Below are 11,750 nucleotides of genomic sequence, written 5' to 3'. Positions count from 1 at the left end.
TTGTACCCGAGCTCCGCCCCCGCCATTCATTTCTGTGTAGCCGTAGTAAGGCATGCGCAGTACGAACGAACAAAACGGACGGATTTCAAAGTTTCTGACGGTAAAGTCTTCTGTTATTACTGCAAACTAACTGTTCGAATGTTATACCTTGTTTTAATTGTATGCGTTGTCTGACTTAGAGTTTGTAATATGTCGCGCGCGTGATGTTCTGTGTTTTACATCGCGGTTATTTACATCAACAATGGGTCTTTGCGCGCGTGGATGCGGAGCGTGGCATGGTCGCGTGCTAACGGGCTAGCTGTTATTGTTAGTGGCACTAAGAGGCGCGTTTTGGCGCTTTCTTTCTGTCAAAGTTTCAATGGTGGCATGTATAACGTTACTGTGTCTTAACTGAAATACGCTCGTTTTGTTATTTTGTAAACATGTAACGTTAAGCGTAAACGCGCGGGAATGTTAGTTTTAAGAAAGATATCGGTGAGCATGTGTCTTTTTGTGTGGGATATGTAAACACGGTGCGAATAAGCGGATACCTTATTTAAAAACGTCATTTAGAGCAATGGCGTATATCACATGTCCCAATAAATACGTCTAAAGTTGTGAATGAGTCGCAGAGTGTCTCGTGTTTGATTTGGTTGCTCATACGTGCATGGCATGCATTTTTATTGATGTACCGCGCGCGCCATTATGCATAAACGTGATGTGAGATTTCATACATTAGCCAAGTAACGTTAGTCATGTTGTTTTATTCCATGCGTGCTGCTCTTAAACGTCCTAACCTCTGAAAAAAACAAGCGCTCTTTTTATTTGTACTTTCGACTGCTTTTGCTGTGTCCCTATAGGCTCTTGTCAAATTTTTAAAAAGGTGTTTTTAACCGTATTTTGAAGCCCGTCCTGATATGAACGAACAGCAGTGCTCCAAGAATGAATCGTAGTTTGTTAGCTTGCATTTTAGTTTTCTTTTTGGATTCTTAGAGGATCCCCGCCTTCGGATCAGTTCAAATCACGTTTGCAATTGCATTAGCACACGGAGAGTTTATTTAGATTGTTTTTTTAGGTGTGCGTACATCCCAATAAAATCAAAGTGTTATTTTTTTTTTTTTTTTAAGTGAAATTCTCTTGGCTTTATGCGAACGAGCCAATAATCTCGTGATAAAGGTGCAGCGAGGCTATTGTCAAACATCAAAAGTAGGTCAATGCCACAGACGCGACGGATTCATCAAAACAAACACTGCACGCTTTCATCCGGAATGTGTCGGGCGCGAGCGTGTCTTCTTTATGTAACTCGTTCAACATATTAATGAAAACTATGAAATTGACTGTCAAGGTGAGGGCTATGTTGTCCTACCGCCCCCTTTTATCACCCGCGAAAAATGAGCAGGAGGCCCTTTGTTTAACCGTGTTCTGTTTGATCTATTTCTAGAGTCAGTAAAGATGTTCGGCTTTCATAAATCAAAGATTTACCGCAGCAACGATGGTTGTTGTATTTGCAAAACCAAATCGTCAAGCTCTCGATTCACTGACAGCAGCAGATATGAGGAAAACTTCAGACTGTGCTTTGGGTGAGTGATGCTGTTTAATGTATACGTAACTACTTGAAAACAATTTGTAAAGGAAGAAACAAATGGTGATGATTTTTGCTTTTATAATCAAATAAATATCTTATTGGATACCGTTTAATTTTTAGTTTATTTTCCATGTTTTTCTTATTTTAGAATATTATTATAATTTATAATATACATTTTTTTGTTGTTGCATTTGTTTCAATATTTAGTTTCGCAGCCGCATTCATTTTTCTTGTTCAAACTCTCTTATCGGTCCAGTCTTTAAATGTACAAATTGATTTCAGCCTGTTTGTATTTGCTGTCATTTAATTTGCAATGTCTCTTTTTCAGTCTGTCTGAGGATAGAGTTGGAGACATCTGCAATGCTTGTGTACTGCTGGTAAAACGCTGGAAGAAATTACCACATGGGTCAAAAAAGAACTGGAACCATGTACGTATGACTATTCGCGTCAAATACAACATCTTCTGTTTTTACCCAAATCATTCAGCACTTTTAAAAAATCTTGACGTTGTGTATTTTTTTGCCCCCAAGGTGGTGGATGCGAGAGCAGGTCCTGGCTTCAAGCTCACCAAACCCAAGAAAGTCAAAAACATTGATGGGAAGAAGAAAAGTAAACTAAAAAAGCTTCACAAGTTTAAAAGACAAAGTACGTTGACTTTGTTGCGCTGTTTTTTTTGTGATGTTCACTTTGTTTTTAACGTGAGTGTTGCTAATATCTCGTCTTTATAGATTCAGACGCTCACAGCACTACATCCAGTATGTCACCATCGCAGTCTCCCAGTCACAGTAATCAGTCTGATGATGGATCAGATATCGAGACCAAGCAGAGGCGTCCAAACCCATCAGGGTTCTCCTTTCTTGACCTGTCTTACTGGAAAAGGTATAAGCCTCATTCTTTTTACCGATGCTTATAAAGAAATGCATTATCGTTGAGATAATAAATGGCACTGTACTCAATACTTGCAGGCAGAAGGTGTGCTGCGGGATTGTCTACAAAGGTCGTTTCGGTGAGGTAATCATCGATCCTCGCCTCTTCAAGCCCTGCTGTAACACCAAGAAGCGTCCGGCTCTTGCGTCGTCCTCAGACTCGCAGATCCCTCAAACACTTCCCTCCCCTCTCCCAGAGGACGTGAAGGAGGTGTGGTGATCCGCGTGTCACACCTCCAGACTGTCTCTTTGAGGACCTCATAGCTTTGTCTCCAGTGGTAGACTCTGATATCTTCCCCTTGTTAGTTAACCGTAGGAGTTGAATTCCCCCCCACAATTTGTATAATTTTTTTATGACTTTTTGTATAACACAGTAAGTTTGTACCTTTTTTTTATAAAACAGAAAAGGAAAAAAATTGGGGCATTAGGAAGTATTTATAGGCCAGCGTTAGGAAAGTCAATGTATTCCGTTTTCTCTTTACACTGTATTTTTTCCTTTTTGGGGTTACCAGTGTTTGTAAATATAATCTTTATTTTCCATACCAGTGCACCAAAAGACTTCTAATTGGCATTTAGTTTTGTGCGTTACACATGAAATAGGCATAAATGATGTGAAGCTGAATTTAAAACGATAGTGGAGGCATTAATGATACAAGTGTAATTTTAAGCAGATGTTATATTTTACTCAATCTTGCAGTCTTCTGCTTGAATTTAAGTTGTGAGCTGTGTTATAATGCATAAATGAATTTAAATGGGTTGTTTGATATGGGCACTATACTCACAACTAGAATACACCTCAGATTTTGATCTGTCATGTCTAATTTTCCTGGTTTGGCGTAAAGATATTTCTCAGTGGTTTAAAACGTTACGGGTTTGTATGTATTTAAAACCAAGATGCAACAAAATCAATATCTCAGAGTATTTAAACGGTTTATTTACACAATGAGCATGCATATTGTATTTGTAGGCATGATTTTTTATGTTATTGTTTGTGTAGTTGGCATGTGCGAGTGCTCTAATACAGCAAGGAAGAGAAAATATTACTGTTCAGATGTATACTGTGTTTTCATCACATCTTCACTATTTCCTGTTATATCTTTAGTACACTAAAGGTCATCAAAGATGAAATTGTACGGCTAGTCTGTCAGCCTTGATGTATTAACTGCAGCTTTGTGTATGTTTTGGATTTTTGTTTTGTCGATTGTCTTTTCGCTGTGTGAATTTATTGAAATGATATGACAGAATAGCCAAAATTGAAGTTTACCAATTGAATTTTGAGGTTCGCTAGATTTTGGTTGTATTCATTTCTTTGTATTATTTGAATGAATGTTTGCTTTAATTCACCAGCAATACTTTGAGTCGGCGTTGTCGTTGCCTCAAAGTGCTCTTAGTTCGAAAAACATGAGAGTCAATATGAAATCAATAAAGTTCAGGGAAAATGTTTTTAACTTAACTTTGGCACATTCTCAGTCCGTGTAAATGTGCCTTACCAGAGATTTAGCTGATGCTTTCATTACATGAGTTTGTCATTTTTAACTTATGCTATTTATTCAAAGCTGTCTGTACAATTGATGCTGTAAAGAAGTTTTTGTGCACTTTTTTAATACTTTTTGTACTATTTCAATTGATAAGATTTTGTATCTCGGTTTCTTCACATTGGTATTTTCATAAAACTTTTAAAGTATGTTTCATTGTCTCTTTTGTGTGTGTATAAACTATATTGTTTGAAGGGGGGTACAAATGATAACATTTGAATAGTCTCTACTTTACTGGAGAAAACGTGCCTACTTATTAACTTGAAATTCTAATTCTGAACGCTAGATGGTGCCAAATATGCATTTAAAATGCAAGTGTAGTGAACAGCATGTGCCTTCGGTCCTCATAGGATAGCTCAAACACAAATTGGACTAGTTCAAACATTTAAATTTTGCTAAAATATAAGGGCAGCTGTATATGCTCTAGTTTAGTGCCTGAGACAGATCAGACATGCAATAACTAGTTATATTTCTTAAATATAACAATCAGCAAGCTAGTCACCAGGGGGTCTACCCCCAGTCTGCGACTAACGCCTAGGTGCAGGACCAGATCTCTGGTGACCATAGCAACCCACAACAAACCATCAAGATAAGACTCTTTTACAACCTAATAGGATGTAGGGAGATGCACTCTCTTTATTCACTTTGGGGACAGACATACAGTCCTATATACATTTAAATGTACATATATTCATTTATAACCTTTCCATGTATTGGTGTTCTTGTTGTTATGTCTGTCTTAAACATTAATCCAAAGTGTTTGAATGAATTTGTGTATAACTACTAGAATTATTAGATTTGTAGTAACTCATTTAACCAAGATGATATCATGTTTGGTGTCTATGAGCTGCATTTGTGATTTCCTTAATGTTTGCTGTTTTTTGGTAACTCTTTTCATATTAGTTTTATTAAACTCTTAGAAGTTTTCTTAGTGAACATCCAGTCAGCTTCCACATGCAAAAAAAGACCATGTTGGAAGACCAAGACAATTTACTTTCCCTCCAAAGGTGCCATCTTAGGTCAGTCACGTCTGGGATGTGACATCCTCACAGTATAAAAGAGACCACCTTCTCTTCCGATTTTCTCTCTTTTCTCTCTTCTTGCGTTTTTGCTCTTCTTTTTTTGTCCGGATTCTGTCCGTGCCACCTCTACAAGGGTTTAGCCCTTTTGGAATCTCTAAAGGATGGACTAGAAGAAGACTTCACCCGGACCCCCAAGTTTGTGCCAGGCTGCGGCCTCGTCTTTCCAGATAGAGATCCTCTGCATCAAACTGGTTCTCTCTGATCACTTCCAGCCAAGATCAACTGGAGCCTCAACAAACTGCATCAGGACACTTTCTTTCTTTTGATGGGCAAGACATGCAAGTATCATAGTCTTATTAATGGATGCAGCATCATTAAGCCTTTTAATAAAAGTGCTTTACAAGTAAGAAACTGATGTTTTGCTCAGGCTATTGATCTTCTGAATATCAAATACTGCCATAAATCCATGATCTGTTCTTCTCTCTGGTTCAACGTCAACCTTCTTCCAATGCTAAACTGTGTGTGTGTATATGTAATGAAAGCATGTGTCTAGTAATAAAGTCTTGTTTTATGTCACACGTGACGTTGTTTGTAGTTCAGGCTCATAATCCGGAGTCCCTAATCATGCTGATTCTTGCTACCTGCTCGTAATGCTAAGTGATTTCCCCAAATCATGAATTTGATCCAGATAAATATAACTGATCATAATCAATTAAATTCATCCCAATTTGAGCTGATATTTGTTTCCCTTACAAAGGGTGGTGGAGAATATATTACTTATAATTGTGATCAAAGCTCATGATAATTCGTACAAATTTGGTGGAGAATAGTGTTTAAATAATACTGTTCCTCGTTGAATCCCGTACACTAGTGCAAAGATCCGTTTCTACTCTGTGCAGGACAGTCAGCATGTTATTACAAAAATTATTTCCAAACCTATCACCCATCACCCATTTCTAAAACTAAATAATCGGTATATGTAATAAACCTATATGTAACTGGGAGTTGGGGTGTGACTGACAAAACATAAGTATGTTATATTTAAGCATCTTTAATGTCCTCTTTGCATTTAGTTAGCCAGCTTCTTCATGTATCACCCTGGGATAGTTTTTAAACAATATTGAGGAAATTTCCATGCTGAGCTCTTATTGTCTGTTTTTTTCTACATTATTCAACGTCATGCACTGCAAAAACATTTCTTTTTAATTTCAATTTTAGTTTGCTAATAAAAGAAATGTGTTGCCACGACTATTTTTTGTTAACAAATTTCAAACATTAAAGCATAAACCTTAAAAGGATTGTTCACCCAAAAATGAAAATATAATGGGTATCGCTGTTGTTCGGTGATCAAAATTCTTCAAAATATCTTCTGTTGTGTTCTGCAAAGAAATTAAGCCATACAGGTTTTTGGATGAAATATCACTTTAAGATGTGATGGTTTTTAGGATCATGAAAACATTTTACTGAAGTCTTAACTTTGGAATGTCAACATGTATTTATTTGTTCAACAGACTGTCTTTGCTGGAGCAAAGAGCAGGTGTACTGTATAAACGTGAATAAAATTCAAAATTCTAGTGTGTTTGTTTACACGATGAATATAGTTCCATATTTATTTACAAAGAATACTGTCAGGTGACCAAACTAAAGACAAAGTGAACAAAGACAGACCACACAATACCAATATACAGTAAACAACTTATTTACCAATTAACACTTAGAAATAAATATATTTTAGAAAAATATATCCTGTATCTTTGCATCAGTTTTATACAGATCCCATAGTGCCCCCTTGTTGCCCTGAGGGTCTGCAGGCCTCGGTTTGAAAAATATATGCATAAAAATATACTAAAAGACCAGGAGCATTTAAATCTCCATTCTGTTCATACATTTATGTGTTAATTCTTTCCATTAACAAAACCTGTGGTCACATGTTCCTCATTACTCTGGAAGCTGACGTGAATCGTTCCCTTTGACGAGACATATTCCTCTTCTCGTGCTTTGCATGTGAGCGTCAGAAACCACAGGAAGATAAAAACACCTAGACAAGGAAATATACATACAATGTATTTTACGTTTGGATAAAATGCCACGACAAAACAATGTTCTTTTAACAGCATGTGTCAATATAGTTTGAAGGGTCAACAACAGGGTCAGTAAAAAGAAGGGGGTTTAATGCCCATGAAGTTAGCAAAATTTCTTTTGTTAAATATTTGTGAATGTGTTGAAAATGATACCTTTATTTTCATCTAATTTTATGCTAGGTAATGATTTATCTAATAAACACAACACTCTAAAGCACATAAGATTAGTGCTTTATAAAAGTCAAGGGACACCAATTTTTTAAAAGCTCTTATTATGAATTAGTCTTCTTACCTTGAAAACTGTTAAGAATGGTGAACATATAGAGAGCCGGGAGATTTAAAGGCGCATGGGTGAAGAAAGCCAGTGACCATGGGATTCCCAGAACACCGCAGAGGCCGAGCAGAGAAACCCAGTCTTTCCAAACCCGCCTCTTATTGTCTTTAATCCGAACGTCCTGCGATCTTAACTGACGCATCTTAACCAACACCACCCCAAGCATAATCGTGTTAAAGATCATCACCAGGCCTAGATAACCATTCACTGTAATGAAACTCGCTGTCTGTGTGGTTAACCAGCATCTAAATAAATTAACAAGACAGTAAATGAATATTCTTGCTTAGAGCGCATGCGTGTAGAAATAAAAGTGTAATAAATGGGCCTTACATAGACGTGCTTGTCGAGTTTGGGTATTTTCCAAAAGAGTATTTTCCATAAACTGATGTATGTTTACTAATTATCCCACATATCACCACTGTTACTGTAGGTACACCTATAAGAAACAGATCATACTGTTAGAGGCAAAGTATACATGAGGACAACGTTTGTATTTGAATGGTTCCTTCAAGATTTCATCATCCATTGCACTTTTGCTTTTAAACTCACCCCAGGCCACAAGACTTAGTTTTAGCGTATATCTCTTGATGTAGATGTTAAAGACCCGCACTAGCAGCAGGTACAGGTGAAAGCCCTCGATGGCCATCCACGAGAAAGTGGCCAAAAGACACCAGTGTAGAATAAGTCCTAAAGACAGGCAAACCTCATCACCCCGGTCCGAAAACCAGACGCTGCACAAGAATGAGATGTGCAGCAAGAAGAGGGAGCCTGTGAGCTGTACGTGAATCATGACTGAATTCTCAGACTGCTTCTTTCTGTGGTGAGGATGTTGAAAGATCTTATTAGAAGTAGAACAACACAAAGCTCATTCTGAAACTGGCACACTTATCTTCTTGATCCGTGTGTTGCATGTCAAGGGTGAAACGCAAACAATTTTATCAGGTGCCTAATCTGATATAATCTTTTACCATCTGTGTATTGTACAATATGCTTTTCCGCAAGTGACGGTTTCAGTTGTGTGGCGCAATTTTATTTTTTTATAATATTTGTGTGTTTTTTGTAAGATTCACCTCGTAAAAAAAATCTAGCTTGAGAGTAGAGACAAACATCATTTCTTTGTTTCATGTAATTCATTCATTTTAAGGGACTTTTTCCATTCTACATTATTTCTGTTATTGTAAATCAAATCGTGGGTTTGTATTGTATACAGATAAAATTATGTTGAAATGCGATAGTTATGTCACTCTCTTTACAACTGAGACCTTTCAACAATCTCTTTCTTTGTCTCATCACTTTATCTGCTTAAGGCAGTCTGTCTTCAGTGGAAGAGTAGACGTCTCACACTTGACTATTTGCGTAACCATTTCCTGACAGAGGAAGAATCTAGTGAGGCTTAGTGTGAGAACTAGGGAACTACATCTAAAACTTGAATCTGTAGCATCTAACAATTTTAGCATAGCCATAGTTTGGATCTAACATTTTCGGCCATGGTCGGGTTTCTGTTGATCAAACATTTGTAATGAACTTTTGCAAATTTTGTTTCGATGATCGGCTTACCTCTGGCAAATAAATATGACGATGACGAGGCCTGCAAACACTATTGAAAGGGCTGAGCCGACATATGAAATGTAGCTGAGATTGACGATATGGATTTCTTCGGGAATTTTAGGATTCTATGAGAAACATTGAGATCAGAAATAGACTTTTGTCATTTGTTGTAGACATTTGTTTACTGTAAAAGACATGCTATAGCTAAATCCAAATAAGTAATTTATATAAAATTTTAAGTGATTTTATAGAAGTGATGTTTTATAAGTATATAGGTGAAGTTATAATATTGCAGGTACTATAAATATTAAAATCCTGCTAAAAAAAAAACATCACAGAAATTCTAATGGTTTCAATTAAAATACCATTATGATTTTTTTCCATTAAAACCATTACAAAATTATTTTTTTGTGTGTGTTTTGCACATTTTTCCAATAGGATTTAATGGTGTTCCATTGGTTCCCATTTGCCAGATCACACCCCACCAGTCGAATCCATCACATCCCAGCAGACACCATTATAGTTGTTAATCCAAAAAATTCCCATTATAACAATTTAATCAATTACATTTCGGATTCTACTGTTTTTTTTAGCAGGGAAGTGATTGCAAGACGGTTTAACTTACAATGAGCACGGCAAAAAAGCTCAGATGATTACAACTGCACACAAATGTATCATTCTGTACTCTAGTGCTACAGCCTTCTTTACTCCAGTTACCTAAAAAACAGACACGCTAAACATCTTAACATGTCATTGTAAAAGCATCTATTAAAACAAGATTAGGATAGTGAACCTGAATACTGACCACCCGTCTTTTCGAGATGCCAGTAGACACAGACTCCATTTTCAGTCTGCAATTACAAAAGCATTTACAAAGCTGGCAATGCGTTTGGTTTTTACGTTATGGTTGCAGCACATTGATTTGAGAAATCGCCTTACCTGATTGGTGTTTTTGAACTTGAGCTGAACAGGCTCAGAAAGGTTGCGAACTTCTGTCGTCCCAAGCCAGACACCCAACACATTTTCTCCAATGACGTCAGAAACGGAGTTTGTCTATAACCCAGTTAGAATCATTACACGCACACAGAGAGAAAACCACAGGGTAATAAATTGCTCGTGTAAAACTCAATGACAATATCTTCTATGAAAGCATTTGCTTTTGTGTCTAGCAACAAGTGATCGCTACAAAAAATATTATAATCTCTGCAATTTGACAGATGTAAAAAGTGCTACTGACCGTAAAGAAGGTTTTGTTTAGAACCAACACAATGAAGTTCATATCTTTTCCAATCTCCCCATTCTCATTTATGCCCTTCTGTACTGCTTCGGAGGGGATGTGAACTATGTATCCTTCTGTCATATTCATCGTTGCCTGTTTAAACAAAAAGAAAAACACAACCCCCTGGCATGTACTCTGAACTGACTGTATAGACCACTTCAAAAGATGTTAACAAACCGTTTTTACGTATTACTCAGCCAGACAGTGTATGACCATCTGATTGACTTTAATATGTCTTCATGTTTATATAGTTATTAATATTAATAAAATATTGTTAATAATAATGTTCAATGGGGAAAAGCAGACATTTAGACAAAAGAACACGTGTTAAAGCTGTAATAGCAATACCGTCATATCATGAAACCGCAATATGTTTGCTTAAGGCTGTCATACCGTCAAATTGTCATAACGGCCCGTATGTGGTAGTACTTTGTCTGTGGCAATCATGTAGAAGTGTCTGTTAAATACATTGATATTTGAGAAACACTGGTCTTACATTTGAATAGGATACTTTCTGGATACCATAGCCTGGCTTGACACCGAAAAGCCGGCCTATATTTCTACATTTTCTCATATAACGCTCTATACACCTGTATGAAAAACAAAAACAAAACAATCAGATCGTCCCTATACCAAGCTATCATTTCCTGTTTCTTCATTTTCAACATGCACTTTAACACCACGTTCTTTTCTTTCCAACTTACCTCAGAATGTTTTGTGGCTCACAAGTTTTCCAACAATGCTTTTCAACAAAATTACATGGTACTGTAATGTCTTCTTTTTCATTTTCATTTTGGCAATCTGTAAACATTAATGTAATATACAGCTATGTGTAAATAATCCCGGTCTTCAGTTATTCAATTATTGTTTTTCATTACTTTGTTTTTCATTACTTTCATTTCATAACACAGCACATTATAACATATCTTCAAAATTTTGTTTTGTTACAGCATCATCATTACTAACTGTTACCTCCCTTTGATTATACAAAATCTGCTTTTGGAATCCAAAAACAAAGAGAATGTTCAGACTCACCTCCTTCAGCTATTACTATTGTGGAAGATAATATGCAAATAATAAAACAGTATAAGTCTCTCATAGCGCTCTCACCCAACACTCCGTGTTAGTTCCTTTAATAAGTTTAGCATTCAGCAAGTGTTCATAAAGGCCACTCTCATGTGATATCTGTGGTTTCCTCTAACATCATGTAGGCTAACCATGACGCAACTTAAATTGAATACTGCCATACGAACCAATTGGCACAGGAAACACTAAGCCTTCATACTTCATATTTGCGTGTCATATATTGCAATAAAATGTCACTTTTATAATTATTGTAATTCGTGGCCAACACACACACACGTCTGGTTTACTATCTCCGTGGGGACAGTCCATAGGCGTAATGTTTTGTTATACTGTACAAACTGTATATTTTATCCCCTACCCCTAACCCTAAAGATC

At 36.7% G+C, this 11,750-nt stretch overlaps 2 protein-coding genes across 3 annotated transcripts; one reads left to right on the top strand and one right to left on the bottom strand.

Annotated features, from left to right (window-relative positions):
* The first annotated feature begins 25 nt into the window (after positions 1-25).
* sinhcafl (SIN3-HDAC complex associated factor, like) lies at positions 26-4,176 on the top strand. 2 transcript variants are annotated; one of them, XM_057319714.1, is made up of 6 exons: positions 26-100; positions 1,421-1,559; positions 1,893-1,992; positions 2,095-2,209; positions 2,293-2,443; positions 2,530-4,176. In XM_057319714.1, the coding sequence occupies exons 2-6, from the start codon at positions 1,432-1,434 to the stop codon at positions 2,708-2,710; spliced, it is 675 nt and encodes a 224-aa protein (XP_057175697.1). In that variant the 5' UTR covers positions 26-100; positions 1,421-1,431; the 3' UTR covers positions 2,711-4,176. The 2 variants fall into 2 exon arrangements, with proteins under 2 accessions (XP_057175697.1, XP_057175764.1); XM_057319781.1 differs by lacking the exon at positions 26-100 and adding an exon at positions 124-1,324.
* A 2,328-nt stretch (positions 4,177-6,504) lies between these two features.
* Positions 6,505-11,451, bottom strand: adgrg3 (adhesion G protein-coupled receptor G3). Its single transcript, XM_057335918.1, has 12 exons — positions 11,325-11,451; positions 10,994-11,090; positions 10,786-10,879; positions 10,248-10,382; positions 9,950-10,063; positions 9,816-9,861; positions 9,636-9,727; positions 9,020-9,135; positions 8,012-8,277; positions 7,793-7,898; positions 7,421-7,707; positions 6,505-7,085 (listed from the first exon to the last, which is right to left on the bottom strand). The coding sequence occupies exons 1-12, from the start codon at positions 11,386-11,388 to the stop codon at positions 6,943-6,945; spliced, it is 1,560 nt and encodes a 519-aa protein (XP_057191901.1). The 5' UTR covers positions 11,389-11,451; the 3' UTR covers positions 6,505-6,942.
* Between the last annotated feature and the right edge of the window lie 299 nt (positions 11,452-11,750).

The sequence above is a fragment of the Triplophysa rosa genome, linkage group LG1, assembly GCF_024868665.1.
Source record: "Triplophysa rosa linkage group LG1, Trosa_1v2, whole genome shotgun sequence".
Lineage (NCBI taxonomy): Eukaryota > Metazoa > Chordata > Actinopteri > Cypriniformes > Nemacheilidae > Triplophysa > Triplophysa rosa.
This window is presented reverse-complemented; position numbering and strand designations above follow the sequence as displayed.

Coding starts and splice junctions, on each gene's coding strand:
- adgrg3 (XM_057335918.1), bottom strand. CDS start 11,388: ATGAGAGACTTATACTGTTTTATTATTTGCATATTATCTTCCACAATA. Junction 11,091..11,324: donor AATAGTAATAGCTGAAGGAG/GTGAGTCTGAAC, acceptor TAATGTTTACAG/ATTGCCAAAATGAAAATGAA. Junction 10,383..10,785: donor AGAAAGTATCCTATTCAAAT/GTAAGACCAGTG, acceptor TTGTTTAAACAG/GCAACGATGAATATGACAGA.
- sinhcafl (XM_057319714.1), top strand. CDS start 1,432: ATGTTCGGCTTTCATAAATCAAAGATTTACCGCAGCAACGATGGTTGT. Junction 1,993..2,094: donor CAAAAAAGAACTGGAACCAT/GTACGTATGACT, acceptor TTTGCCCCCAAG/GTGGTGGATGCGAGAGCAGG. Junction 2,444..2,529: donor GACCTGTCTTACTGGAAAAG/GTATAAGCCTCA, acceptor CAATACTTGCAG/GCAGAAGGTGTGCTGCGGGA.